The 25054-nt window shown below is 39.1% G+C and overlaps 2 protein-coding genes across 2 annotated transcripts in view; both read left to right on the top strand.

Moving 5' to 3' along the window:
- The first annotated feature begins 674 nt into the window (after positions 1 to 674).
- The window catches only part of LOC145484698 (uncharacterized), a 64513-nt gene continuing 40133 nt past the window's right edge, over positions 675 to 25054 (top strand). The window contains exons 1-11 of the mRNA XM_081463309.1: positions 675 to 2171; positions 15022 to 15175; positions 15988 to 16166; positions 16934 to 17227; positions 19878 to 20174; positions 20738 to 20924; positions 21101 to 21300; positions 21750 to 22049; positions 22743 to 23051; positions 23703 to 23859; positions 24748 to 24938. Of these exons, the coding sequence (XP_081319435.1) occupies positions 1907 to 2171; positions 15022 to 15175; positions 15988 to 16166; positions 16934 to 17227; positions 19878 to 20174; positions 20738 to 20924; positions 21101 to 21300; positions 21750 to 22049; positions 22743 to 23051; positions 23703 to 23859; positions 24748 to 24938 (2533 nt within the window). The 5' untranslated portion in view covers positions 675 to 1906. The remainder of the gene's footprint in view (positions 2172 to 15021; positions 15176 to 15987; positions 16167 to 16933; positions 17228 to 19877; positions 20175 to 20737; positions 20925 to 21100; positions 21301 to 21749; positions 22050 to 22742; positions 23052 to 23702; positions 23860 to 24747; positions 24939 to 25054) is intronic.
- Positions 8703 to 13821, top strand: LOC145484490 (MAM and fibronectin type III domain-containing protein 1-like). The gene is made up of 6 exons (XM_081463103.1): positions 8703 to 8900; positions 9640 to 9954; positions 10622 to 10778; positions 12030 to 12220; positions 12587 to 12929; positions 13815 to 13821. Exons 1-6 carry the CDS (start codon positions 8705 to 8707, stop codon positions 13819 to 13821), a joined length of 1209 nt encoding a protein of 402 aa, XP_081319229.1. The 5' UTR covers positions 8703 to 8704.

A 25054-nucleotide genomic window follows, 5' to 3' on the forward strand; every position in this document is an offset into this window, starting at 1 on the left:
GGGTATATACTAAAACAATTATTCATCTCACTGTCGGGGAAAGTGATGGATATTTACCTCCACTTCGGTGAATAATTGTTAATGCCTGCGGGCTGGCTCCGAAATTACTTGAACTCCATCCAGACAGCAAATACATTCGAAAACGGAAATGTCATACTCGTGAAAGTTTGGTAGAATTCGAAAAAGCTGTGGAAACACTCGCCTGTCCACAGTATTTGTCGTTCTCCCAATGCAAACTTTTCCTAAATAGGAAAAAAAGAGTGTTGCAGGGTTCGAGAAGCAGAGGAGTCTAACAACCCTGTTTGTTCAACCCCATTCATTTTAACAATCTTTTCTTTGACGTTATGGGATCAGGAATTTGTATTGCTGTTTAGAACATCACAGATGTTTGATATTTTCCGAATTCAGTTCGATCCAACTGGTGAAGATCGTATCACGGTTGGAGTTGCATTTTTATGACCACAATACCGAACCAAAACTCCATATGGGAATGCAAATTTCCTGAACAGCCATATGGCTGTTTATATTGAATTTATACTGAAATTGTAAAACATCCGATGTAATTTCTACCAGTTTTGACTCTTTTTGACTGGGACTCCGAGAGTGAGCCAACTGTGAACAATTTAGGTCTGATCAAACTCGCATTATACTGCTCTGTCATGTATATTAATTACTGAACTCAAGCAGTGCTCGTTTTATACATTAAACATTATGTTTTCTTTATTTTTCAGGGGCAGTGGTCTCAGTGAATGCGGACCCGAATTATGGTACCATAGACTTAAACTAGAAGAATATATATTTGGATTTTTGTTCAAATATTTGTGGTTTATATCTTATCTGCTATGAACGCATAGCACTTCCCTCAGAATTAAGCTGCAAACAGCCTTCCAATTCTTTAAACTAAGTCAGAACTGTCGATAATGGACGCGTTTTTATCTATAGTACAAATTTACTTAAGGTAACGCCCGATTGTAAGATTACGTCGGAAACGTCGTCACACAGTCGAACGTTGTCACACAGTCTTTGACTAAACGGTTTGGAAGCCCAAAGAATATATATATTTTAACACTAAATGACCACATGTGATTCATGGTGAAATTTGATCGATTTTGTTGGAACAATTTCAATTCGATTTTATTTGATTGATCACGCTGGGGGCTTCACGGATTTTTGGTTTGGCTTCGATCAGCTAGCCAGGAGTAGTTCGCTTCTCGCCGAGTTCCTGCAATTGTTCTATGTCATTGATTTTGTGGTTGATTGATTGGTTGCTTTCCACAAACCCCGCAATAACTATCTTGACAAGTAATTAAACAAAAGGTGGTCTGTTCGGACACAGTTTTCTAAACAAAAGAAGTGCATCACAATACGCTTTTGTCTAATTTTTTTTTTTTCCCTACAAATCAACTTGTACTTACGATCAGTTAAAAACCAAACATAAGTGGCCCTGAAACAGCATTGATAAATTAATTTATAAGCTTATTACAATTTAGTTTTATATTCACGCAAGCTGAATTTCAGAGAAGTTGGCATGGATAATTTCATATTTTCAGATTTTGCGTTTGTTATGTCAAACAAATAGAATCAAATGCCATCATAGGAGAACGAAGAACAGACGAACAGGCGAGAACGGATATGAAAAACAACAACAACAACAACAACAACACCAAGATAAAAACAAAAACAAACAAACAAAAAAACGGACGGTTTAAACTATACCATCAACAATCAACTGACAATTGTTAATAATCGTATGGTGCGTTCCGTGGCTGAGACTATACATACAACCGACTTTTAAACGACCGATGATCATGGGTTGTGCTACCCGACATGATTATTAACCCTCTTTCTAGGCGACGCCCGTTTAGTCGACGGAGGTGCTCCCAGTCAAGGAAGGGTGGAGATCTACATGAATGGCTCTTGGTGGACCGTCTGCCACTCATGGTTCAGTTATCGACAAGGTCAAGTATTGTGTAATCAGCTTGGTCTTCCTAAACTTTCCCAAGTGTATTCTGGAGCTGCTTTTGGTCAGGGCAATGGGTCCATTTTAACCCAGGAATACTACTGTCAAGGAAACGAGACGTCACTCCTCAACTGCTCTAAGACTGGTTACAATCCTTACTGTGGTCACTATCAAGATGTAGGGATCGCTTGCGGGCCGTTTGTAAAGGCAGGTATGTGAAGTTATGGGATAATATAACCTGTGTTCCCTCTCCAAAACGATCCATGTTTCCGAATCGAATCTTTAATATAGTACAATGAAATGCTAAAGGAACCATATGGCAAGTTTGTTTCATTTCTTGTTGAAATCAGTGTTAAAATTATGACTTAGTTAACCTAACCCAATCCCTAATTCACTCGTGCGCTGATGAAATTACCGTACAGACCCCAGGTTAGGGACTGCGAAAGGTAAATAGCTTTTAGCGACTTTTCCAAGGCACACCAGCGAAATTTTAATAAAGTCTGCCAAACCTCTTTCAGTGTGATATCACAACCTAGTGCTTGGATCACTCATTTTATATCATAGTTTCAACATTCATGTAACCTTCCTCCCCCTTTCAATGCGCTTATTTCAAGTTTGACTTTTCGAAGTTATCCTCATGATGGCGCCCCCCTAGTATGTTATTTTTATTCATAATGGAATTAGTTCCATCAATGCAAAAACGGAAGTTCACTTGAAATGACCAACTTAGACTAACTTTTTGTTATTCAGTATGCGGCGGTCTTGTGAAGGAACCACTGGAAGAACTCTCCTTCCAAAGGGGTGACAGCATAACTGAGAGCGAGTGTCAGTGGAACATTGGAGACGTCTATGAACCAAATGGTGATCACGTGATTCTTGCTATTGATCCCGTTTATTATTGTAGGTAAGATACAGAGTCAGTGCTTCGGGGTTTTTTGTTTTATTTAGCGTGTTGGTTATCTCGTGAGAAGGAGTTACTATGGTCTTAGTACATGTATTGAGTCTTCGTCGCACTTCTCGGTTACTGCAAAAATGACTAAATATATCACTGTGATGTGAAATTATCATTTTCAAATTGTTGAAAGCCCAACTAGGCCCCTTTCGCACTAGACGAAATTGTGCTTATTTTTCAAAAATATCTATATCATCAATTCCATGTTACAAGTAAAAACGGTTATCTTATTTATCCTTACATACTTCAAAAGCATTCGGAGCAGGCCACTATTTTATGCCAAGGAGAGTCAAAACTGGCAGACCTGTCTTCTACTGAAGTAAGGAAAACATCGATTAAGTTATACTGTTTAACCGAGAGGATGCAGAAGGGGTCCAATTTCGTATGCAATGGACAGTTTTCAGTCAGCAAATGGTCGAGTTTACTGGTTTGCAGGTGCTTTTTTATGAAATTCAGAATTTGGTGTAGGCAAATTTGTTGACATTTGTGGTAGAGTCTAATTAATGTTGACAGCCTTGTGCAGATGGACACATCTTAACACCTCCCTGAAAACAGCTGAGCCAGAAAGCCAGAGGTACAATTGCAACAGATCTACCAACCAAATGCCAATTGAGGACGATTGAGATGAACTCAATACAAGCCCTACTCGCACATTCTTCTAACTTAAAATGCTATTAAATAGGCGAAATCCTTTAACGTAATCAGATGAAATTCGTTCAATATCCATTTCAGTTAATTATACCCTTTTTTCAGTTTTAGTATATACGTTAAGGATGGTCATGGTAAGAGGCTTTTGGACAGATACTGTGGCCCAGATAAAGGGGCGTTTCTCAGTACTTCAACCCTGAATGTTTCTGTCGAAGTTAGAGCGAGGAACAAGTATAATACCTTTACTGCCCGATATGCCATTCTTAACGGCAGTATTGACAAAGGTAAGGAATTCCAAATTACTACCGTAGATGCTATTATATATGTCTCCAGGACTGCTTATGAATGGACTTTTTCAGCGATACGCGGCCATTTTGAATCTGTTGCTTCAAATAGCTATTATAGCATGCTTAGGTGAAAAAATACATACTAATTTCCCCCCTGGGCGTCCCATTATAGCCATTTGAAGTAACAGAATTCAAAATGGCTGCCGAATCGCCGAAAAGATCCATTGTTTGACTTTGCTATTCTCGGATGATCATCAACTCAAACGTCCAAGACCATAACATTTATAATTTTCTTTTTAACTACCTGTGTCCATTTGCCTTAGTAATAAATCTATGCACGTGCATAGTTTTACAAGCGGAATGGGATTTTATTTGGTCAAGCTGCTTGTGTTTAATTAGTAACGTTGTTGACAACTTTCATAAATTTGTGAAACGTTTTCAAAAAAGACATTTTCTGTTGAAGCAATCGAATCAATTTTTTCAAGGAGGTATTTGCAAATGTCGGACAGTTAAGATAATAGCGAGTCACATAGCGATGTAGATAGAGAGAGAAACCGGGTAGATCAAGGTTATTGATCGAAATGACAAAGAGCTCACCGAGCATCCAAGATCTTTAAATCCGTGCAAAGTTTTAGCAGCGGCTACCAAAACTATTACTATTGTTGTTTATTACTTTGCTTCAAACAATCTGTTCCGCTGCACTTGACCAGCTATGTAGATGTTAAAATTTTAATTCGTTAAAATGACTTTTCAACAATATTTGCAGCACCACAGGTGGATGGATGGAACGTCACCGTCCTACATGTTTCACAATCGAGTATTACCTTTCAATGGCCAAATCTAACCGATGTTCTTGGAAACCGGGTCCGGGCTTATGTTGCAATAGTAGAAACTACTGATGGTAAAGAGATAGCAGGGGACATTGTTTTTCCAAACGTCACGTCCACAACGACAGGCAGACTTGAAGGTAGCACTGAGTATCGCCTCTTCGCTGCTGTCGTGGATGTACTAGGACAACCACACCGAAGTTCAGAAGTATTGATTTTTACCGAGGAAGGTGGTGAGTGTTTAAAGTAGAGCTTTATAAAACAACTGAGCTGTTACGCGCGCTCTCATTTGTCGATAAGTGTGTTTACATTAGAGTATGTAAAAATAGTTGTGACGTTTTAAATTCGCGCGTACTTTTAAGAATTATTTTATAAAAGCAATAGAGGAATTTTTTCGTGTTTAGATAATGTCATCTAAACACGGGGGTGGGGGGTCCTCGGAGAAGTCTTGAAAGTTATGCAAACCCGAGACGTAGTCGAGGGTTTACATAACTGTCTCCAATTCTCCCAACGTTCCTGGTGTTTAGATGAGGCTATATAAACACGAGAAAAGTGCTCTATTGCTTAAAGATGAAACACGTGGTGCAAACAAATGTACCCGATGAATTGTTGTGTTCAGTCATTCAAAAGGACGTCCATGCTGTCTCTCTGCAAGAGCAGTATCACAACAATGAACACTATTGCTTGGGCCTGCTTTGTTTGCTGGGAAAGGTGATCGACTAAATACAAACAAGCTTCTGATTGCATAAACTTTGACTAGGCGGCTAGCCACACAGCCGCTTAAAAAACGATTTTCATCCATTCTAAATTACAGAAATCCCTACCCAGCAGAGAAGAGGGCAAAAAGTCTAATATCTCATAAGCAAAAGCCTGTGACCAGGATAAGGGTGAAAGGTGCAGGCAAAGGGAAGATAAAGTACAACTGACTTCTTCTCCTTGTGAGCTGACGAATCCAAAAACCACATGGGAGATCGAGTTAATTCGCTTGTTGGGTGCCAGTAAATGCTAATTTGTTCCAACCATCATAGGAATGCCCTAGCCATGTATCGCTAATTCAGGTTAAACATTCACCAAGAGGAAGCAAAAAACAATTATTGTCCGGACAATGAAACTTTTGTCAAACGTCTCCCACCTCAATTATGCTATTTGTCAGTATTCTATAATTACCCAACCTGAGGGATAATGAATCTGAATACAGATGATGATTTGCAGACAAGTCAATTCTTTAGGTCGTTATGAGCTAGTTGCAAGGAATCCAGACTCGCACACGCAATAGCATTTTTCACCCGTACCAGGTTATAATGCTAATTAACAATTAGGTTATGAGCTCGAGAATCAGGAACTTAATTATCCATTTACGTCTACACTTTCTTCAAAAACTTCGGAAAAACGATAAAAATGTCGCATTTTGTGGACGACCGACAGCCACTGCACTCTAATGGCTGATAGTCTGCAATGGCTCAGTCAATCAGATTACAGCATTTGGACTGGTATACTAGTAGAATTCTACTAATTTTAATTAGTAGAATTCTACTAGTATACCAGTCCAAATGCTGTAATCTGATTGACTGAGCCATTGCAGACTATCAGCCATTAGTGTGCAGTGGCTGGAGGTCGTCTAGGCAACGGCGAGGTTTTTTTCGTTTTTTCAAAGTTTTCATGCGGATGGATAATTAAGTTCCTGAGAAGACTAAACGAAGGACACTTACGGTTTCTTGACTTTAAAAAAGGTTGAAATTATTGAAAAAAAAATGATGCGCGCATGTACAAAACTTCAATTTTAAATGACAATTCAATCCGAGCGATATTTTTAAGGCGCAAAATTTAATAATACGTGGAGAAATAATTGGAAACCGTTATTTGATGTAAACTTTAGTAAGAATTCTACTAAAACAATTAGATTATTCGCTCTATGAGGTGATAGTTTTTTCGGCCTTCGGCCTCATCAACTATAGCCCCGTGGAAATCTCGAGCTCATAATCTAATTGTTAATTAGCATTAAATTTTGTTTTCGAAAAGCGGCCAAAAATATTAAAATGCCCTTTTCGCTACCACTTCCGTTAAAAGATGATTTTTTTTAATTTTATATACGTTGTTGTGTTTTCTTTCTCTCTCTCTTCATCGTAGTACCCAGTAGACGTCCTTACCTATCTGTTAACAACAAATATCTTGGAGTCGACAGCATCAACATCTCAATACATCCAATTTCCCAAGAATATCACAATGGGAAACTTCTTGGCTATAATATTTTGTACGAAACTTCTTGCTATGCAATCCCAAAAGTATCCGATCAGGTCAACGTCAGTGCATCGACCAGAAGTTACATTTTAACTGGGCTCCTGCCAGGAACAAAGTACAACGTAGGGGTCGCTGGGTTTACCTCTAAAGGAGTTGGACCATATCACTGGGAAGTCGTTTTCACAAGTACGTGGCTATTCGTAGACATCGTGATCTGCTTAGTTTAACTGCACCGGACGTCAGAAAAGAAAGTTTTATGCTTGAACGCATGAATTCCCTTTAGAGCGCCAGCCCAAAAAATGGGAAACCAAATGCGAGGCACAGTTATCTAAGTATAAGTATCAGTTTTCGTTTTGCCCTTTCCCTCTCATCGTGCGCGTGCATTCGAAAACCTTGATACTCAACCCGACCGTAAAGCTCTGTGTAAAAACAGGTTGGTCGTTTGGGGGATACTGATACCGTAAACTACAATTGTCCTCAGGAGAGGAAGTGAATAATGAAATTTTTTTAAGGCTCGAACTAATAGGCCTCTTCCGAGTTTAATACCTTGTGCCTTTGTTTCAAAACGGGTCCGCGTGCAAAACCTTTCATATGAAAATAAGTTTGATTTACATGAAAATAAACCTCTAGGCGGAGCAAGTTTTCATATGAATGGTTTCGCATTAAGATTGGTTTTTGCGTAAAAGTAACGTTGATATTTTTTTTCAGCTTGCGAACCGCAACGTACGTTGACTGCGAGAAACGGTACACTGTACAGCCCTAATTACCCGTGTTCCTTTCACGGATTGCATTATTGCCGCTGGACAATTAAGCCGCAACTTGGCGGGAGCGCTGTCAAAGCGATATGGATAGATTTTAATTCCTTTGATATAAATGGCAATGGCCCTTATTGCAGGTAAGAGTTTTTTCGTTATAACTATCAAAGTAAACAACAAATGCCTGAGCATGGGATGAACAGCTATGAATACTAACTACTGAAAGAGCAATAATATTAGCGCAGGAGTCGAAACTCGCCTCTCCTCGCGCTCAGTCTATAGGGTGGAACCGTGATAACTTTTTTCTTCCACCCAGATCAAAAAATTGGCTTCACGTGGCGACTGGAGAAGACGCCCAGCACAGTAACGACACCTTATTATGCGGTTATTACCGAGAACCGTTTTCTCTTGTTGTTCACGGTGACCAATCAGAGTTAGCACTTCAATATATGGACACCTACAGCTATTCAAATGGCTTTTCAGTCTCGTATCTTGGACTTGACGAACCCTTCAAAGGTATCAAACAAATCAATCAATCTATCTATTCTATAGCTAAAGAGTAACATTAGATTCTATACGTGGTGAACGAACAACGAGTTCGTTAGCAGAATTACAGAGGGAGCACAAAGCTATAACACAACAATAATAATGAAGAATTTTTCGTGCACAAATTCCGTATGGATATGTTCAAATGCTCATTGCAACTCAAATTATCTAAAAGAAAAAGTTACAAGCCCTAAAATTACATCATCATCATCATCATCATCATCATCATCACCGTCGTCGTTGTCATAATCATCAGCATACTTTGAGAAGGTCATCACCATGGCTGTGTAGATCATGGAGTGTTAATTTGTGATTCTCATATTCACATTTCAAATTCACATTTCAAACATCTTATTCATAAAGTTATTGCCTGTTCTTTTTTGACAGATACTGAACTATCATCATGGCATTTATCAGTTCACAACAGTACGTCATCCTCAGTGTCCTTGGAGTGGACGGATTTTCCTCTCAATGTATCCATTAGTCACTTTATGGTTATGTTCACCGAGGAAAACACAAATTTATCTGCTCTGTTCAAAGTCAGGTCTTTGTACGATCGATACTATTTTGTACACAGGCTGTTAAAGCCACACCGAATGTACAAATTCCAGGTACTTGCGTTCACAGGAGGCGTCGAAAATGTCACTTATTCCACTAAAATCAAAAATATCACGAGTGGTGAAGGAGGTAAGCAACGTGTGGCAACAATTCAAAGTTAGGGGAGTAATTATCTTTGTATAAACCTACTTTTACAAGCTGAAAATTAGCCCATTGACTCTACAATATTTCGTATTGATGGAAATATGCAATAATGGGTGTCAGCCCTCTTAAGATAGGAAATGGGTGACCAAAAGAAGCCATAGAAAAATTGCCGTGCCATGGCTCGGCGAGATTTAGAAAATGAGAACATTGTTAGTCTAAACTGACTCTTCTAGCCTGGTCAGGGAAGAGAGCGCTCCCTTAGCTACTATGATGATAAATTTTAGCAAGGAAGATATGAATAGCACATGCAGCTGCAATGCAATAATTATGTTGAGCCAGGTAACACTCATGTTATACAAGCTTGCTCCCTTATTTCTGCGTAGCCCAGTAGGTAGGGCAGCTGTTTTGGAACCCAAACTTTACAATGACAGCCTCCTCCTCCCCAACAACAGTATCCAACAACAACAAATAAACTATATGACGGACATACCAATACAATGACAACAACAACAAACATCAGTCGGTACTTAGTGAATCCCTGAGCCCTGCTTTCTTACTAAGACGCCCAATAGGTAGGGCAACGGTAATGGATTCAAAACTTAATAACGACAGCGCCCCCACCCCCACCCCTCTTTAAGAATAGCAACAACAGCAACAATTAATCAATACCATGACAAAAACAACAACAAATAATCAAAAAAACATGACATATCGTTTCTTTAAGCTCCTAGTGGGCCACCTACAAATGTGCGCGTGGAGAACCTCCAACCAAATAAGCTTGTGGTTCTTTGGGATGCGGTCAAGCCACAGTATACGAATGGCCAGATACGAGGTTACACAGTCTACTACAGAGACTACAAGGATTACTATTACAATTACTACTATGGAGATAAGGCAGAAAACGTTACCATTGAGGACCCAAACGTGTTCCAAATGGTGCTGCGTGGTTTGAATGGAGAAAGCAAGTATCAAATAGCGGTTGCTGCTTTCACTTCAGTGGGTGAGGGACCTCGGTCGCCATGGATCTCATTCGTAGTCGGTGAGTGCTGTCAAACATTGTCGGGTAGACTAGACAAGTTGAGCCGCTGACCTTGGTTTGTCAAGGTCGACCAAAATCATTTTTCCAGCCAATGTAGAGTCTGAGATAGGGCAATCAAGCAAGATAAAATTCGAACTGAGTTTGTGTATGTTTTTTTCTTTTCTTGATACATTTTTAAAAAAGGTTACCAATGAGTCCTTAGTTTATACCCCCATTTAGCCTACGGGTGGGGTGGGAGCATAATCGAAGCATTTAAGCTTTGGTGGTAAAACTTTGTATAATCTGTACTAAATATTTTCGGGGAATATTTTATTGTGTCAATTGCATGGTCATGTCACCTGAAGCCTCTATGGGAAACATCTTTGCAAACTGCGTTTTTCGCATCAACCTAGCGCTGTTCTCACTTCTTGGAAAAAATGAAATACCCTTGCACACGAACGAAAGAAAAGCCCGTGCAAATCGATTAAATGTCAAATTACAAGCAAAAGTTTTTCAAGACCATCAAGCAAAATAAATCTAAACAAGGAGTAAATTAAAAAAGTTCTTTTGAATCGCTTTCTTACTTGTCTCCATGACGAAGATCAATTTCTTTACACCCTGCTGAAAAATGAATATGAATTTAGGCAGACAGTTTTTAAGTTCCTTTGCATTATATTTTGCTTATAAGGTTGTGGTGGTAATTTCAACCAGTCCTTTGGAACAATCCACCTTAACAAATCAGACTACCGTGAGCTACAGTGTAACTGGACGATAGGAAGTGTTGGCATCACTAATGCAGTCCTCCTTCTTTCATTAAAAGAACTCCGTCTTGATTACTGCCGGAGGTGAGTTTTGGTGACTGAAGGTTGCTTTAAACGTCTTTATTTCCACGTTGTTGACATTTTTTGAGCCCGGTTTTTGTCGTAGCTCTGTGATTTTTGTTACCCTACACGTGGAATGCCTGAATTTAAAGGAGAAAAAGAAAACATTTTCTTTTTACTTGCTGGCGAAAAATTGCTAGCGATATCAGCATATTTATGAAGCTCTATGAACATATGCAATGTCCATAATGTTGAAATCCGAGGACAAATTGTTTCTTTACCACTTCAAACAACTCTTAGGCCTCTCTCTTTCTCTTGTATGTGCAATTTCATAATGATCCTGGCATACTACTCACTGCATAAATGCTAGTTAAATGGACCATGAAAACTCAGTAAGCTAATGCATCTCCCCTCTGCAAGGCCTGTATCTAAAAACACAGACCAAACACAAAGCTACTGGCAAACACAGCCAGCCCAATAGAAAGCAAAACTCTGTGCTACATGCAAGGTGAAATTAAATTTCCCATATTCATCCGACTTAACGCATATTTTCCTTTTACGTCCTTGAAAATAAACTAAGCACGACAAAACAGATCATGTATGAAAAACCATCGCCAGTTTCCAGCACCGCGAGTTTCATTTTTGAAGAGAAATAAAGCAGCCAAGTTGAGTACGAGCATTTTTCTTTGAGACTTAAATGAAAATATATTTAAATCCCTAGCTTTTTAGTTACATTCGACGGAGGCATTTTGCTATTTGGGGATAACCAGTTTTCATATTTAAAAGTTTGTTATAACATAGATAGGACCCTGCGAGCGCTCTGATTGGTCAAAAACCCATGTTTTAGCAGAGTATAAAACATAGAAAAAGCGTGTTTTATTGTTTTTCGTTATATCATAAAGCAAATGAAGATGCCTAAGCCGTGTATTACACTGTGATAGAACACTCCGGAAATTTAAGAACACTCTCTGGAGAAATGTAGAAAACACGAGCCGCAGGCGAGTATTTTCTACATTTCTCACGCGTTCTCAAATGCCCGTCGTCTTTTATCACTGTGTAATACACGTCATGGGCTTTTTTATTTGTTAATTATTCGCAAATGGCGAAATGCCTTTTTAGCGAAACACTTGCGCCCTCGCGCGCACGTTGGTTCTTTATTCTTCCTGCGCGTTCTTAATTTCGCGTTACGCACAACGGAACATGCACAGAAAAGCGATGGACCTTTCACATTCTGATTCTTTTTCTGTTTTCTGTTTTCTTTATTTTTTTTTCCAGTGAATTTTTTAAGGTTTTTTCAAGCAATGGTACTGAGATCTTCACTCGTGAACGATGCTTTGAAGATCATCGCGACGTGGTAGAATTGCAGTTTGGAGAAGGAAACTTCGTTACTCTACACACCCAACTGTACAGCCGTTACAGCCGTTTGAGGCTTGAATTCGTCGTAGCAAGAAGAAGCCTTCATTCAGGTATACCTGAAAGTCCCTTTTTAAAGTTTGTCTTTCTTTAAGAAAAAACATTAATGAGGAAACCAGCGTTTACAGGTACGTTGGAGAGTAGCCCTTGAATTAGGCTGAGAGCGGGAGATGACTGCCATTCCGGGCTAGTTGAGGAGAACTCGAAGGGTATAATAGTGATAATAGCTTCCCTTGTTATTTCTTGTTCTCCGTGTTATTTTTAAAACGTGAGTTCTAACGACCAGAACAATAACAAAAACAAGTAAACGGAAAGCCCTCAGCGTTTAAGTTTGCTCGGATCTTCCGTAGCAAATGCCTTATTTTAGGGTCAATGTCCTAATTTTTAAACTGTTACGATCTTTTTTCTTTACGTTGTAGCTCTTTCACTTTCAATTGCATGGAATATACATGGTTACAACACCAGCCAGAAGAGTTTACTTGTTGACTGGAGCAACGTACCAGGAGACTTACAAGCTGATTTCTTCATTTTGTCCTTGAATCAAACGAGGCCACAGGTATCTTACAAAGATGGAAGAACAAGTTCGTTTCTTCTTATAGTAGACTCCTCGAACACATCAATCAATGTGCCAGACCTCCCGGTATTCAGTCAGTACATAGTCCTTGTTTACCTGGTTGATGTCAATGGGGACGTCTATAAAAGTGATACCATAGTTGTCCAAACAGATGAAGGTGGTAAGTTTATCATTTCGCAAATGACCAGGTATTATTTAAGCTTTCGGATACGATCAGCTGCTTGTTAAAGCGTTAAGAAGACATATATATTAGAAGTAGTGTTTATCGACAGTTAGATGTATTCAAGATTGAAAGTTCCTTTGTACAGCAACTTGGACATTCATTCTACAATATGATCAGGCGTTCTTTTTGTAAATAACTGTGACCTCGCAAGTTACATTTAATCTTCACAGTGTTGCTGGATACATCCAAAAGTCAGTCCATCACTTTTAATATTTCTTGTTTAAGCTTAGTCGTTTTAAGAGTCACTGACTGAAAATATCGGCTGGCCAGGTTAGAAAAATCGAAAATCCTGAAACTTTGCCTAAAGAACGCTTTTAGGGAGCCACTTTCGAAAATATTATTCCGATTTTCTTAGAATCTAAAGTCTTCGAGAAATTCGCAGAAAACGAAAATATAGCTTTTTGCCTTATTAAGTATGCAAAAACTATCTGGAAAATTGACAAAGTTCTCGGTATTCGCATTGAAAAAATTTACAAAACTAGAACTCCTGGTAAACTTAGCATAAAAGCTTTACTTTCGTATTTTGGCGAGACGTAGTCAATAAGCCCACATATCCATGCAATGCCGAGGCCAAACGAACCTAATATGCCGCCGAAGCGTACCAAAAATATATATATATACGATTAGGTATTTACCGTACCCAAATTCAGCCGACTGACCATGATATCATAGCCATATACATCAGGTCAGCGAGTTGAAATTGCAAAATATCTCAAATATCAAAATATTTCGGAATTTGGTTACTGTAATACCAAATACAGAAAAGGATTGCATTCGTGCGACAAATTCTTATAGCAGATTCAGAATCATTGCCTTTAACTGACTTATTTTTGAATTTTTATTTCCTCAGTACCTAGATCAGGACCTTATTTGTACAACTGGAATGTAAACGTTCGTGATCACAGCATCAGCTTTACCCGGGAAGATATTCGTCCTGAAGACGCTCAAGGAAGAATACTGGGCTATAATATCACATACTTTTCTCTTAATGAACCGAATATCAGTAACAACACGATGAAGACGGATACAAACACAAGAACAATTACGTTAAGCAACCTGAAGGAAGGATCGACATACTTCATTGCTGTCGCGGGTTTTACCAGAAAAGGAATTGGGAAATATAGATACGCTGCAGTAACACGTAAGTTTTAAAATAACGTATTGATGTCTCCTAAAACGCTTAAGTTGAGCCTCCTGGTTACCCAGTTTTTCCTCTTCAACGAACTTTGGAGAGAAAAGATTGTGTGACCAGCCATAAAACAAGAAAAAACAAAGAAAGAAAGAAAGAAAGAAAGAAAGAAAGAAAGAAAGAAAGAAAGAAATAAGCAAACAAACAAAAGCAAAACCAAACCAACCCCTCCCCCTCCCCCCAAAAAAAAGACCTTAACCATTTGAAAACAACAATAACGTAACGAAAATAACAACCACATTAGGGCCAAATTCAAAATGCGTTAAAAGGTCTTGACTCAGCATTTGATTGGCTGACTGAGGTAAAAAATCGCAGTGATCGGATTAAGAAAACAATGTGTGCCATGGGAACATTAAGAAACACTGACGAATAATTATGGAATGTCGCCGTAGAATAAAATAGGAATTATTAATGAAAGTGAGAAAAAAAAAAAAGAAAAAAAAACAACTGAAAACTGAAATCTTTTAAGAGTGCCTGCCTGTAAAAATCAGACAAAGTTTTAACTTCGCGGCAAGGGTCTAAAATTCGATTTCGCTCATATTCTTATGGAAGATAGGCTAGGACATGATAAAAACTACTGAATAGTTTTTTTGACAAAACAATTTTTTTTATTTCAAAGAAATATGCAAATTACCAAAGTCCGTTAAAATCGTCATTTGACGCACCATTTTATTAAACAAGTTTGAGAGCCTCGCATGCAAAACTGCATCATTCTTCCGTCCTTAAAACACTCAAATATTTTTGTGCAATGTTTAAATGTGTACTGGTTTGATTTTAGGGAATGCTGTGTTGTCATTTTGGGTGCAAAATAATTAAATTTCGAAGGCATGTATTTCAGTCACTTAAAAGTGTTTCGTGAATTATTCAGTATGCGGTGGTCTTGTGAAGGAACCACTGGAAGAACTCTCCTACCAAAGAGGTGACAGCATAACTGAGAGCGGGTGTCAGTGGAACATTGGGGACGCCCATGAACCAAATGGTCATCACGTGATTCTTGCTATTGATCCCGTTTACTTTTGTAGGTGAGACACAGAGTCAGTGCTTCGGGGTTTTTTGTTTTATGTAGCGTGTTGGTTATCTCGTGAGTAGGAGTTGTTATGGTCTTAGTACATGTATTGAATCTTCGTTGCACTTCTCAGTTACGGAGAAAATGACAAAATATATCGCTGTAATGTAAAATAATCATTTTCAAATTGTTCGAAGCCCAAACATAGGCTCCTTTCGCACTAGGCGAGTTTTTGTTTATTTTGTAAAACTATCTGTATCAGCAATTCCATGCTACAAGGGCAAACGGTTATTTTTATGCACAAATGTACTAACTGTTTATTCATCCTTGCGTACTTCATAAGCATTCGGAGCAGGCTACTTTTTTATGCCAAGTGGCAGAACTGTCGTCTATTGAATTAACGAAAACATCGATTAAGTTACACTGTTTCACCAAGAGGATGCAAAAAGAGTTTACTTTCGTGTGTGATGGACATTTCTCGGTTAGCAAATAGTAGTTTACTGGTTTGCAGGTGCTTTTTATGAAATTCAGAATTTGGTGTAGACAAATTTGTTGACATTTGTGGTAGAGTCTAATTGATGTTGACAGCCTTGTGCAGATGGACACATCTTAACACCTCCCTGGAAACAGCTGAGCCAGAAAGCCAGAGGTACAATTACAACAGATCTACCAACTAAATGCCAATTGAAGACGATTGAGATGAACTCAATACAAGCCCTACTCGCATATTCTTCGAACTTAAAATGCTATTAAATAGGCGAAATCCTTTAACGTAATCAGGTGAAATTCGTTCAATATCCATTTCAGTTAATTGTACCCCTTTTTCAGTTTTAGTATATACGTTAAGGATGGCTATGGTAAGAGGCTTTTGGACAGATACTGTGGCCCAGATGAAGGGGCCTTTCTCAGTACTTCAACCCTGAATGTTTCTGTCGAAGTTAGAGCGAGGAACAAGTATAATACCTTTACTGCACGATATGCCATCCTTAACGGCAGTATTGACAGAGGTAAGGAATTCCAAATTACTACCGTAGATGCTATTATATATGTCTCCGGGAACTGTTTATGAATGGACCTTTTTAGCGATACGCGGCCATTTTGAATTCCATTGGTTCAAATAGCTATTAAAGGGTTCTTAGGTGGCAAATACATACTAATTTGCCCCCTTGGCGTTCCATTATAGCTATTTGAAATAACAGAATTCAAAATGGCCGCCGAATCGCCGAAAAGATCCATTGTTTGACTTTGCTATTCTCGGATGATCATCAACTCAAACGTCCAAGACCATAACACGTATAATTTTCTTTTTAACTACCTGTGCCCATTTGCCTTAGTAATAAACCTATGCACGTGCATATTTTTACACGCGGAATGTGATTTTATTTGGTCAAGTTGCTTGTGTTTAATTAGTAACGTTGTTGACAACTTTCCTAAGTTAGTAAAACTTTTTAAAAAGACAGTTTCTGTTAAATCGATTGAATCATTTTTTTCAAGGAGGCATTTGCAAATGTCGGACAGTTAAGATAATAGCGAAAGTCACTTGCGAGTGGATAGAGAGACATACCGGGTAGACCAAGGTTATTGTTCGAAATGACAAAGAGCTCACGGAGCATCCACGATCTTTTATCCATGCAAGGTTTTAGCAGCGGCTACCAAAATCAATGCTATTGTTGTTTATTAGTTTGCTCCAAACAATCAGTTCCACTGCACTTGACCAGCTATGTAGATGTTAAAATGTCAATGCGTTAAAATGACTTTTCGACATTATTTACAGCACCACAGGTGGATGGATGGAATGTCACCGTCCTACATGTTTCACAATCGAGTATTACCTTTCAAGGGCCAAATCTAACCGATGTTCTTGGAAATCAGGTGCGGGCTTATGTTGCAATAGTGGAAACTACTGATGGTAAAGAGATAGCAGGGGACATTGTTTTTCCAAACGTCACGTCCATAACGATGGGCGGACTTGAAGGTGGCACTGAGTATCGTCTCTTCGCTGCTGTCGTGGATGTACTAGGAAAACCACACAGGAGTTCAGAAGTATTGATTTTTACCGAGGAAGGTGGTGAGTGTTAAAAGTAAAGCTTTATAAAATAACTAAGCTGTCACGCGCGCTCTCATTGGTCGATAGGTGTGTTTACATAAGAGTATGTACAAACGGTTGTGACGTTTTAAATTCGCGTGTATTTTTGAGAATTATTTTATAAAAGCAATAGAGGACTTTTTCCGTGTTTAGATAGCGTCATCTAAACACGGGGAGAAGGGGTGGGAGGTGCTTGGAGAAGTCTTGAAAGTTATGCAAACCCTCGACTACGTCTCGGGTTTGCATAACTGTCTCGAATTATCCCAACGTTCCTCGTGTTTAGATGAGGCTACGCATACACGAGAAAAGTGCTTTATTGCTCAAAGATGAAACACGTGATGCAAACAAATGTACCCGATGAATTGTTGTGTTCAGTCATTCAAAAGGACGTCCATGTTATCTCTCTGCAAGAGCAGTATCACAACAATGAACACTATTGCTTGGGCTTGCTTTGTTTGCTGGGAAAGGTGATCGACGAAATACAAACAAGCTTCTGATTGGATAAACTTTGACTATGTGGCTAGCCACGCAGCCGCTTGAAAAACAATTTCCATACATTCCAAATTACAGAAATCCCTACCCAGCAGACTCACTCATAATCCTGTCATTGGCTTCCTTGCGGATTTCACCACTGCCATTCATCCGTGTCATTTGAGGTGACTCTGAAAGGCCACGGCACACAGTTGTGGTTGTATCCTCTGCTGCTGTTTCCGTAATATAATGTTTTTTTGTTTTTTTTAAAGGACAGGGTTGTTGGCCCTGTGCCAAACCCCCAACCTGGAGGGCCAGGGGATCACTTTTTGTCAGGCCCCTACCCTTCGACCTGTCTGGCATGGGTGGCCCTACCAGGAGTACAAGACTCCAGCCGGCATAGTTCTCCGGGTTATTGGGACACGCAAACCACCCTACCACGATAGGGTAGTGATCCCATAAGGGTGGCTACCCAGCAGAGAAGAGGGCAAAAAGTCTACTATCTCATAAGAAAAAGCCTGTGATCAGGATAAGGGTGAAAGGTGCAGGCAAAGTGAAAATAGAGTACAACTGACTTCTTCTGCTTGTGAGCTGACGAATCCAAAAACCACATGGCAGATTGAGTTAATTCGCTTGTTGGGTGCCAGTAAATGCTAATTTGTTCCAAACATCATAGGAATGCCCCAACCATACATCGCTAATTCAGGTTAAACATTCACTAAGAGGAAGCAAAAAAACTATTATTGTCTGGACAATGAATCTCTTTTGACAAACGTCTCTCACTTCAATTATGCTATTTGTTAGTATTATATAATTATCCAACGTGAGGGATAATGAATCATATTACAGATGATGATTTGCAGAGAAGTCAATTCCTAAGGTCTTCATGAGCTAGTTGTAAGGAATCCAAACTCGCACACGCAATAGCATTTTGTACCCGTACCAGGTTATAATGCTAATTTTAATTCGTAGAATTCTACTAGTATACCAATGCCAATGCTGTAATCTGATTGGCTGAGCCATTGCAGACTATCAGCCGTTAGTGTGCAGTGGCTGGAGGTCGTCTAGGCAATGGCAAGGTTTTTTTCGTTTTTCCAATTGCAAAGTTTTGTAGGAAAATTTTGATGCAAATGGATAATTAAATTCATGAGAAGACTGAACAAAGGACATTTACGGTTTCTTGACTTTAAAAAAGGTTCAAATTGAAAAAGAGGTTGAAAAAAAGAAAAATGATGCGCGCGCGTACACAACTTCAATTTTAAATGACAATTCAATGCGCGCGATATTTTTTAAGGCGCAAAGTTTAATAATACGTGGAGAAATAATTGGAAACCGTTATTTGAAGTAAACTTTAGTAAGAATTCTACTAAAACAATTAGATTATTCGCTTTCGATTTCTATGAGGTGATAGTTGATGAGGCCGAAGGCCTCATCAACTATCACCTCATAGAAATCTCGAGCTCATAATCTAATTGTTAATTAGTAGAATTCTACTAGAATAGTAATGCAAATGCTGCAATCTGATTGGCTAAGCTATTCGTATACTATCAGCTATTAGTAGTGGACTAATGCAAATCCTGCATTTTAATCGGCTACGCTGCTAGAGGACTATTAGTAATAGTCCTGGAGTAGCGAAATTGGCGCAATCGAGCGTGACGCTTTCTTTCGTTTTATTCCCAAATAAATATGTCGTCAACTTGCATTTGCTAACTTTATTATTGCCTTTTCTGTCCGACTAGTTGGGTGATACTAAAACAATTAGACCCTTCGTCCTTAAGGACCACGGGTCAATAGCCCATTCGGCTTTGCCTCATGGGCTATTGAGTCGTAGCCCTCGCGGACCACTGGTCTAATTGTTAATTACAGTGCAGTGGCTGTCGACTGTCCACAAAATGCGATTTTTTATCGTTTTTCCGAAGTTTTGGAAGAAAGTTTAGATGTAAATGAATAATTAAATTCCTGAGAAGACTTAAAGAAGGACATTAACGGTTTCTTGACTGTAAAAACTCTAAATTATTGAAAAAACGGGTGCGGGCGCGTAAACAACAACAAAAAGCCGCCAAAAATATTAAAATACCCTTTTCGCTACCACTTTCGTTAAAAAATGATTTTTAATTTTATATACGTTGTTGAGTTTTCTTTCTCTCTCTCTTCATCGTAGTACCCAGTAGACGTCCCTACCTGTCTGTTAACAACAAATATCTTGGAGTGGACAGCATCAACATCTCAATATATCCAGTTTCCCAAGAATATCACAATGGCAAGCTTCTTGGCTATAACATTTTGTACGAAACTTCTTGCTATGCAATCCCAAAATTATCCGGTCAAGTCAACGTCAGTGCATCGACCAGAAGTTACATCTTAACTGGGCTCCTGCCAGGAACAAAGTACAACGTAGGGGTCGCTGGGTTTACCTCTAAAGGAGTTGGACCATATGACTGGGAACGTGTGTTCACAGGTAAGGGGGCATTTGTAGGCATCATGATTTGCTTAGTTTAACTGCACCTAAAGTCAGAAAAGTAACTATGTAGTTGCAGTTTTAAGTGCTAGAACGCATGAATTTCCTTTAGAGCGCTAGCCCAAGAAATGGGAAACTCCCTCCTATCATGCGTTCGAAAACCTTGATACTCAATCCGACCGTAAAGCTCGGTGTAAAAACAGATTGGTCGTTTGGGGGATACTGATACCTTAAACTACAATTGTCCTCAGGAAAGGAAGTGCAGAGGTTTATAATAAAGAAAAATTTTCGTGGCTCAAACTAATAGGCCTTTTCCAGAGTTATCTTGTGCTTCCGTTTCAAAACGGGTCCGCGTGCAAAACCTTTCATATGAAAATAAGTTTGAATTACAAGAAAATAAACCTCTAGGTGGAACAAGTTTTCATATGAATGGTTTCGCATTAAGATTCGTTTTCACACAGAAGTAGAAGCCAACCCTAAAATGATCTGTTAAAATCGCTTGCTCTTGGATAATGGTGTGTCCAACTGATAAAATAGAAGCTGCAACGATTTTTTTTTTTCAGCTTGTGAACCACAACGTACGTTGACTGCGAGAAACGGTACACTGTACAGCCCTAATTACCCGTGTTCCTTTCACGGATTGCATTACTGCCGCTGGACAATTGAGCCGCAACTTGGCGGAAGCACTGTCAAAGCGATATGGATAGATTTTAATTCCTTTGATATAAATGGCGATGGCCCTTATTGCAGGTGAGATTTGTCTCATTACAACTATCAAAGTAAACAGCAAATGCCTGGGCATGTTATGAACAGCTATGAATACTAGCTACTGAAAGAGCAATAATGTTAGCGCAGGAGTAGAAACTTGCCTCTCCTTGCGATCAGTCTATAGGGTGTAACCGTGATAACTTTTTTCTTCCATTCAGATCAAACAATTGGCTTCGCGTGGCGACTGGAGAAGACGCCCAGCACAACAATGACACCTTATTATGCGGTTATTACCGAGAACCGTTTTCTCTTGTTGTTCACGGCGACCAGTCAGAGTTAGCACTTCAATATACGAACACCTACAGCTATTCAAATGGCTTTTCAGTCTCGTATCTTGGACTTGACAAGCCCTTGATAGGTATCAAACAAATCAATCTATCTATCTATTCTATAGTTAAAGAGTAGCACTACATTCTATACGTGGTGAGGGAACCGCGAGTTTGTTAGCTGAGTTACAGAGGGAGCACAAAGCTATAACACAACAAAAATAATGAAGAATTTGTCGTGCACAAATTTCGTATGGATATGTTTAAATGCTCATTGCAACTCAGATTATCTAAAACAAAAAGTTACAAGCTCTAAATTGCATCATCATCATCATCTTCATCATCATCATCATCATCATCATCATCGCCGTCGTCGTTGTCGTCACTATCATCATCATGCTCTGAGAAGGTTAACACCGTGGCTGCGTAGATCATGGAGCGTTTGTGATTCCCAGATAGATTTTTTTCTCGCAATAATTGATCTGGTTCGCTTCACGTTTCAAATATCTTATTCAAGTTATTATTTATTCTTTTTTGACAGATACTGAATTATCATCATGGCGTGTATCAGTTTACAACAGTACGTCATCGTCAGTGTCCGTGGAGTGGACAGATTTTCCTCTCAATGCATCCATAACTCACTTTATGGTTATGTTCACCGAGGAAAACACAAATTTATCTGTTCTGTTCAAAGTCAGGTCTTTGTACGATCGACACTATTTTGTATACAGGCTTTTAAAGCCACACCGAATGTACAAATTCCAGCTACTTGCGTTCACAGGAGGCGTCGAAAATGTCACTTACTCCACGGAAATCAAAAATATCACGACTGGTGAAGGAGGTAAGTACCGTGTGGCAACAATTCAAAGTTAAGGAAGTAATTATCTTTGTATAAACCTACTTTTACTTTTACCATTGACTCTACAATATTTCGTATTGATGGGAATATGCAATAATGGGTGTCAGCCCTCTAAATATAGGAAATGGGTGACCACATGAAGCCATAGAAAAATTGCTGTGACATGGCTCGGCGAGATTTAGAAAATGAGAACATTGTTGGTCTAAACTGACTCTTGCACCCTGGTAAGGGAAGAAAGCGCTCCCTTAGCTATTGGGGTAATCAATTTTCGCAAAGAAGATATCAATAGCACATACAGCTGCAATGCAATAATTATGCAATAATTACAAGCTTGCTTCTTTATAGGTAGGGCAACTGTTTTGGAATCCAAACTTTACAACGACAGCCTCCTCCTCCCCAGCAACAGTATCCAACCAACATAAACTTTATGACATACCAGTACAGTGACAACAACAAACATCAGACGGTAATGAGTGAATCCCCGAGCCTTGTTCCCTTACTAAGACGCCCAATCGGTATGGCAACGGTAATCGATTCCAAACTTAACAACGACAGTCCCCCCCCCCCCCCCTTCCTCACATCCATCAACAATAGCAACAACAGCAACAATTAATCAATATCATGACAAAAACAACAACAAATAATAAAAACAACATTACATATCGTTTCTTTAAGTTCCCAGTGGGCCACCTACAAATGTGCGCGTGAAGAACCTCCAACCGAATGAGCTTCTGGTTCTTTGGGATGCGGTCAAGCCACAGTATACGAATGGCCAGATACGAGGTTACACAGTCTACTACAGAGACTACAAGGATTACTATTACTACTATGGAGATAAGTCAGAAAACGTTAGCATTAACGACCCAAACGTGTTCCAGATGGCGCTGCCTGGTTTGAATGGAGGAAGCAAGTATCAAATAGCGGTTGCTGCTTTCACTTCAGTGGGTGAGGGACCTCGGTCGCCATGGATCTCATTCGTAGTCGGTGAGTGCTGGCAAACATTGTCGGGTAGACTAGACAAGTTGAGCCGTTGACCTTAGTTTGTCAAGGTCCAACAAAATCATTTGTCCAGCCAATGTAGAGTCTGAGATAGGAGAATCAAGTAAGATAAAATTCGAACTTAGGTTTCTTTTCTTTACGCATTTTAAAGGTTAGCAATGAGTCCTTAGTTAATTCCTCATTTAGCCTAGGGGTGGGATGGGAGCATAACGAAGCATGCAAGGTTTGGTGATATAACTTTGTTATGCTTTACTAAATATTTTCCGGGATCGTTTTAGTGTGTCAATTGCATGGTCATGTCACCTTAAACCCCTATGGCAAACATGTTTGCAAAGTGTGTTTTTCGAATCAACTTGGCGCTGTTCTCACTTCTCGGAAAAATTGAATTGCCCTTGCACACGAACGAAAGAAAAGCTCGTGCTAATCTATGAAAGTATAAAAATACAAGCAAAAATCTATCAAGACCATCAAGCAAAATAAATCTAAACAAGGAAGTAAATTAAAAAGGTTTTTTTAATCGCTTTCTGACTTGTCTCTATGATAAGGAGCAATTTCTTTACAAACCCTGCTGAAAAATGAATATGAATTTAGTCAGACAGCTTTTAAGTTCCTTTGCATTATATTTTGCTTTATAAGGTTGTGGTGGTAATTTTAACCAGTCCTTTGAAACAATCCACCTTAACAAATCAGACTACAGTGAGCTACAATGTAACTGGACGATCGGAAGTGTTGGCATCACTAATGCAGTCTTCCTTCTTTCAATAAAAGAACTCCGTTTCAATTACTGCGGGAGGTGAGTTTTAATGACTTAAGGTTGCTTTAAACGTCTGTATTTTCAAGTTGTCGACATTTTTAAGCCTGGTTTTTTGTCCGATTTCTGTTATTTTTGTTACTCTACACTAGGCATGCGTGAATTTAAAGGATAAAAGGAAAACATTTTCTTATTGGCAAAAAATTGTTAACGATATCAGCATATCCATGAAGCTCTATAATGTGCCCATAATGTTGAAATCCGATGACAAATTATTTCTTCACTTCTTCAAACAAGCCTTTGCTAGGTCTCTCTCTTTCTCTCGTATATGCAATTTGTGCCTTGAAAAATATACCTTGAAAATTCAGTAAGCTAATGCAATTGTGTTGGCGAGTGTAGCCAGACCAATTCCCTTCTGCAAGGCCTTCATCTTTAGACACAAAACGTATACAAAGTTACTGGTAAACACAGCCAGCGCAACCGAAAGCAAAACTTTATGCTACATGCAAGGGGAAATGAAATTTCCCATATTCATCCGACTTAAGGATGAATATCTATGAAAAACCATCGCCAGTTTCCAGCACCGCGACTTTCAGTTGTGAAGCGAAATAAAGCAGCCAAGTTGAGTGCGAGCCATTCTCTTTAAGATTGAAATGAAAATATATTTAAAATCCCTGGCTTTTTGGTTACGTTAGTCGAAGGCATTTTGCTATTTGGGGATAGCCAGTTTTTATATATTTATGTTTGTTATTCGCAAATGGCAAACTGCCTTTTTAGCGAAACACTTGTGCCCTCGCGCGCACGTTCGTTCTTTATCCCTCTTGAGCGTTCATAATGTCGCGCCACGGACAACGCACCAGAAAAGCGTTGAACCTTTCACATTCTAATTCTTTTGTCTTTTGTTGTTGTTGTTGTTGTTGTTTTTTTCAGGGAATTTCTTAAGGTTTTTTCAAGTAGCGGTACTGAGATCTTCACTCGTGAACGATGCTACGAAGATCATCGGGGCGTGGTAGAATTGCAGTTTGGAGAAGGAAACTTCGTTACTCTACACACCCAACTGTACAGCCGTTACAGCCGTTTGAGGCTTAAATTTGTTGTAGTAAGAAGAAACCTTCATTCAGGTATACCTCGAACGTCCTTTTTTTTTAATTTTGTCTTTCTTTAAAAAAAAAAAAATTAATCAGCAAACCAACGTTTACAGGTACGTTGGGCAATGGCCCGTGGATAACGCTGAGAT

The sequence above is a fragment of the Orbicella franksi genome, chromosome 4, assembly GCF_964199315.1.
Source record: "Orbicella franksi chromosome 4, jaOrbFran1.1, whole genome shotgun sequence".
NCBI lineage: Eukaryota > Metazoa > Cnidaria > Anthozoa > Scleractinia > Merulinidae > Orbicella > Orbicella franksi.

Excerpts from the sequence above, each read along its gene's own strand:
- LOC145484490 (XM_081463103.1), top strand. The coding sequence starts at position 8,705 with ATGGTTATGTTCACCGAGGAAAACACAAATTTATCTGCTCTGTTCAAA. Across the intron at positions 9,955-10,621 it reads ATGGATCTCATTCGTAGTCG|GTTGTGGTGGTAATTTCAAC; the intron begins GTGAGTGCTGTC and ends TTTGCTTATAAG. Across the intron at positions 10,779-12,029 it reads CGTCTTGATTACTGCCGGAG|TGAATTTTTTAAGGTTTTTT; the intron begins GTGAGTTTTGGT and ends TTTTTTTTCCAG.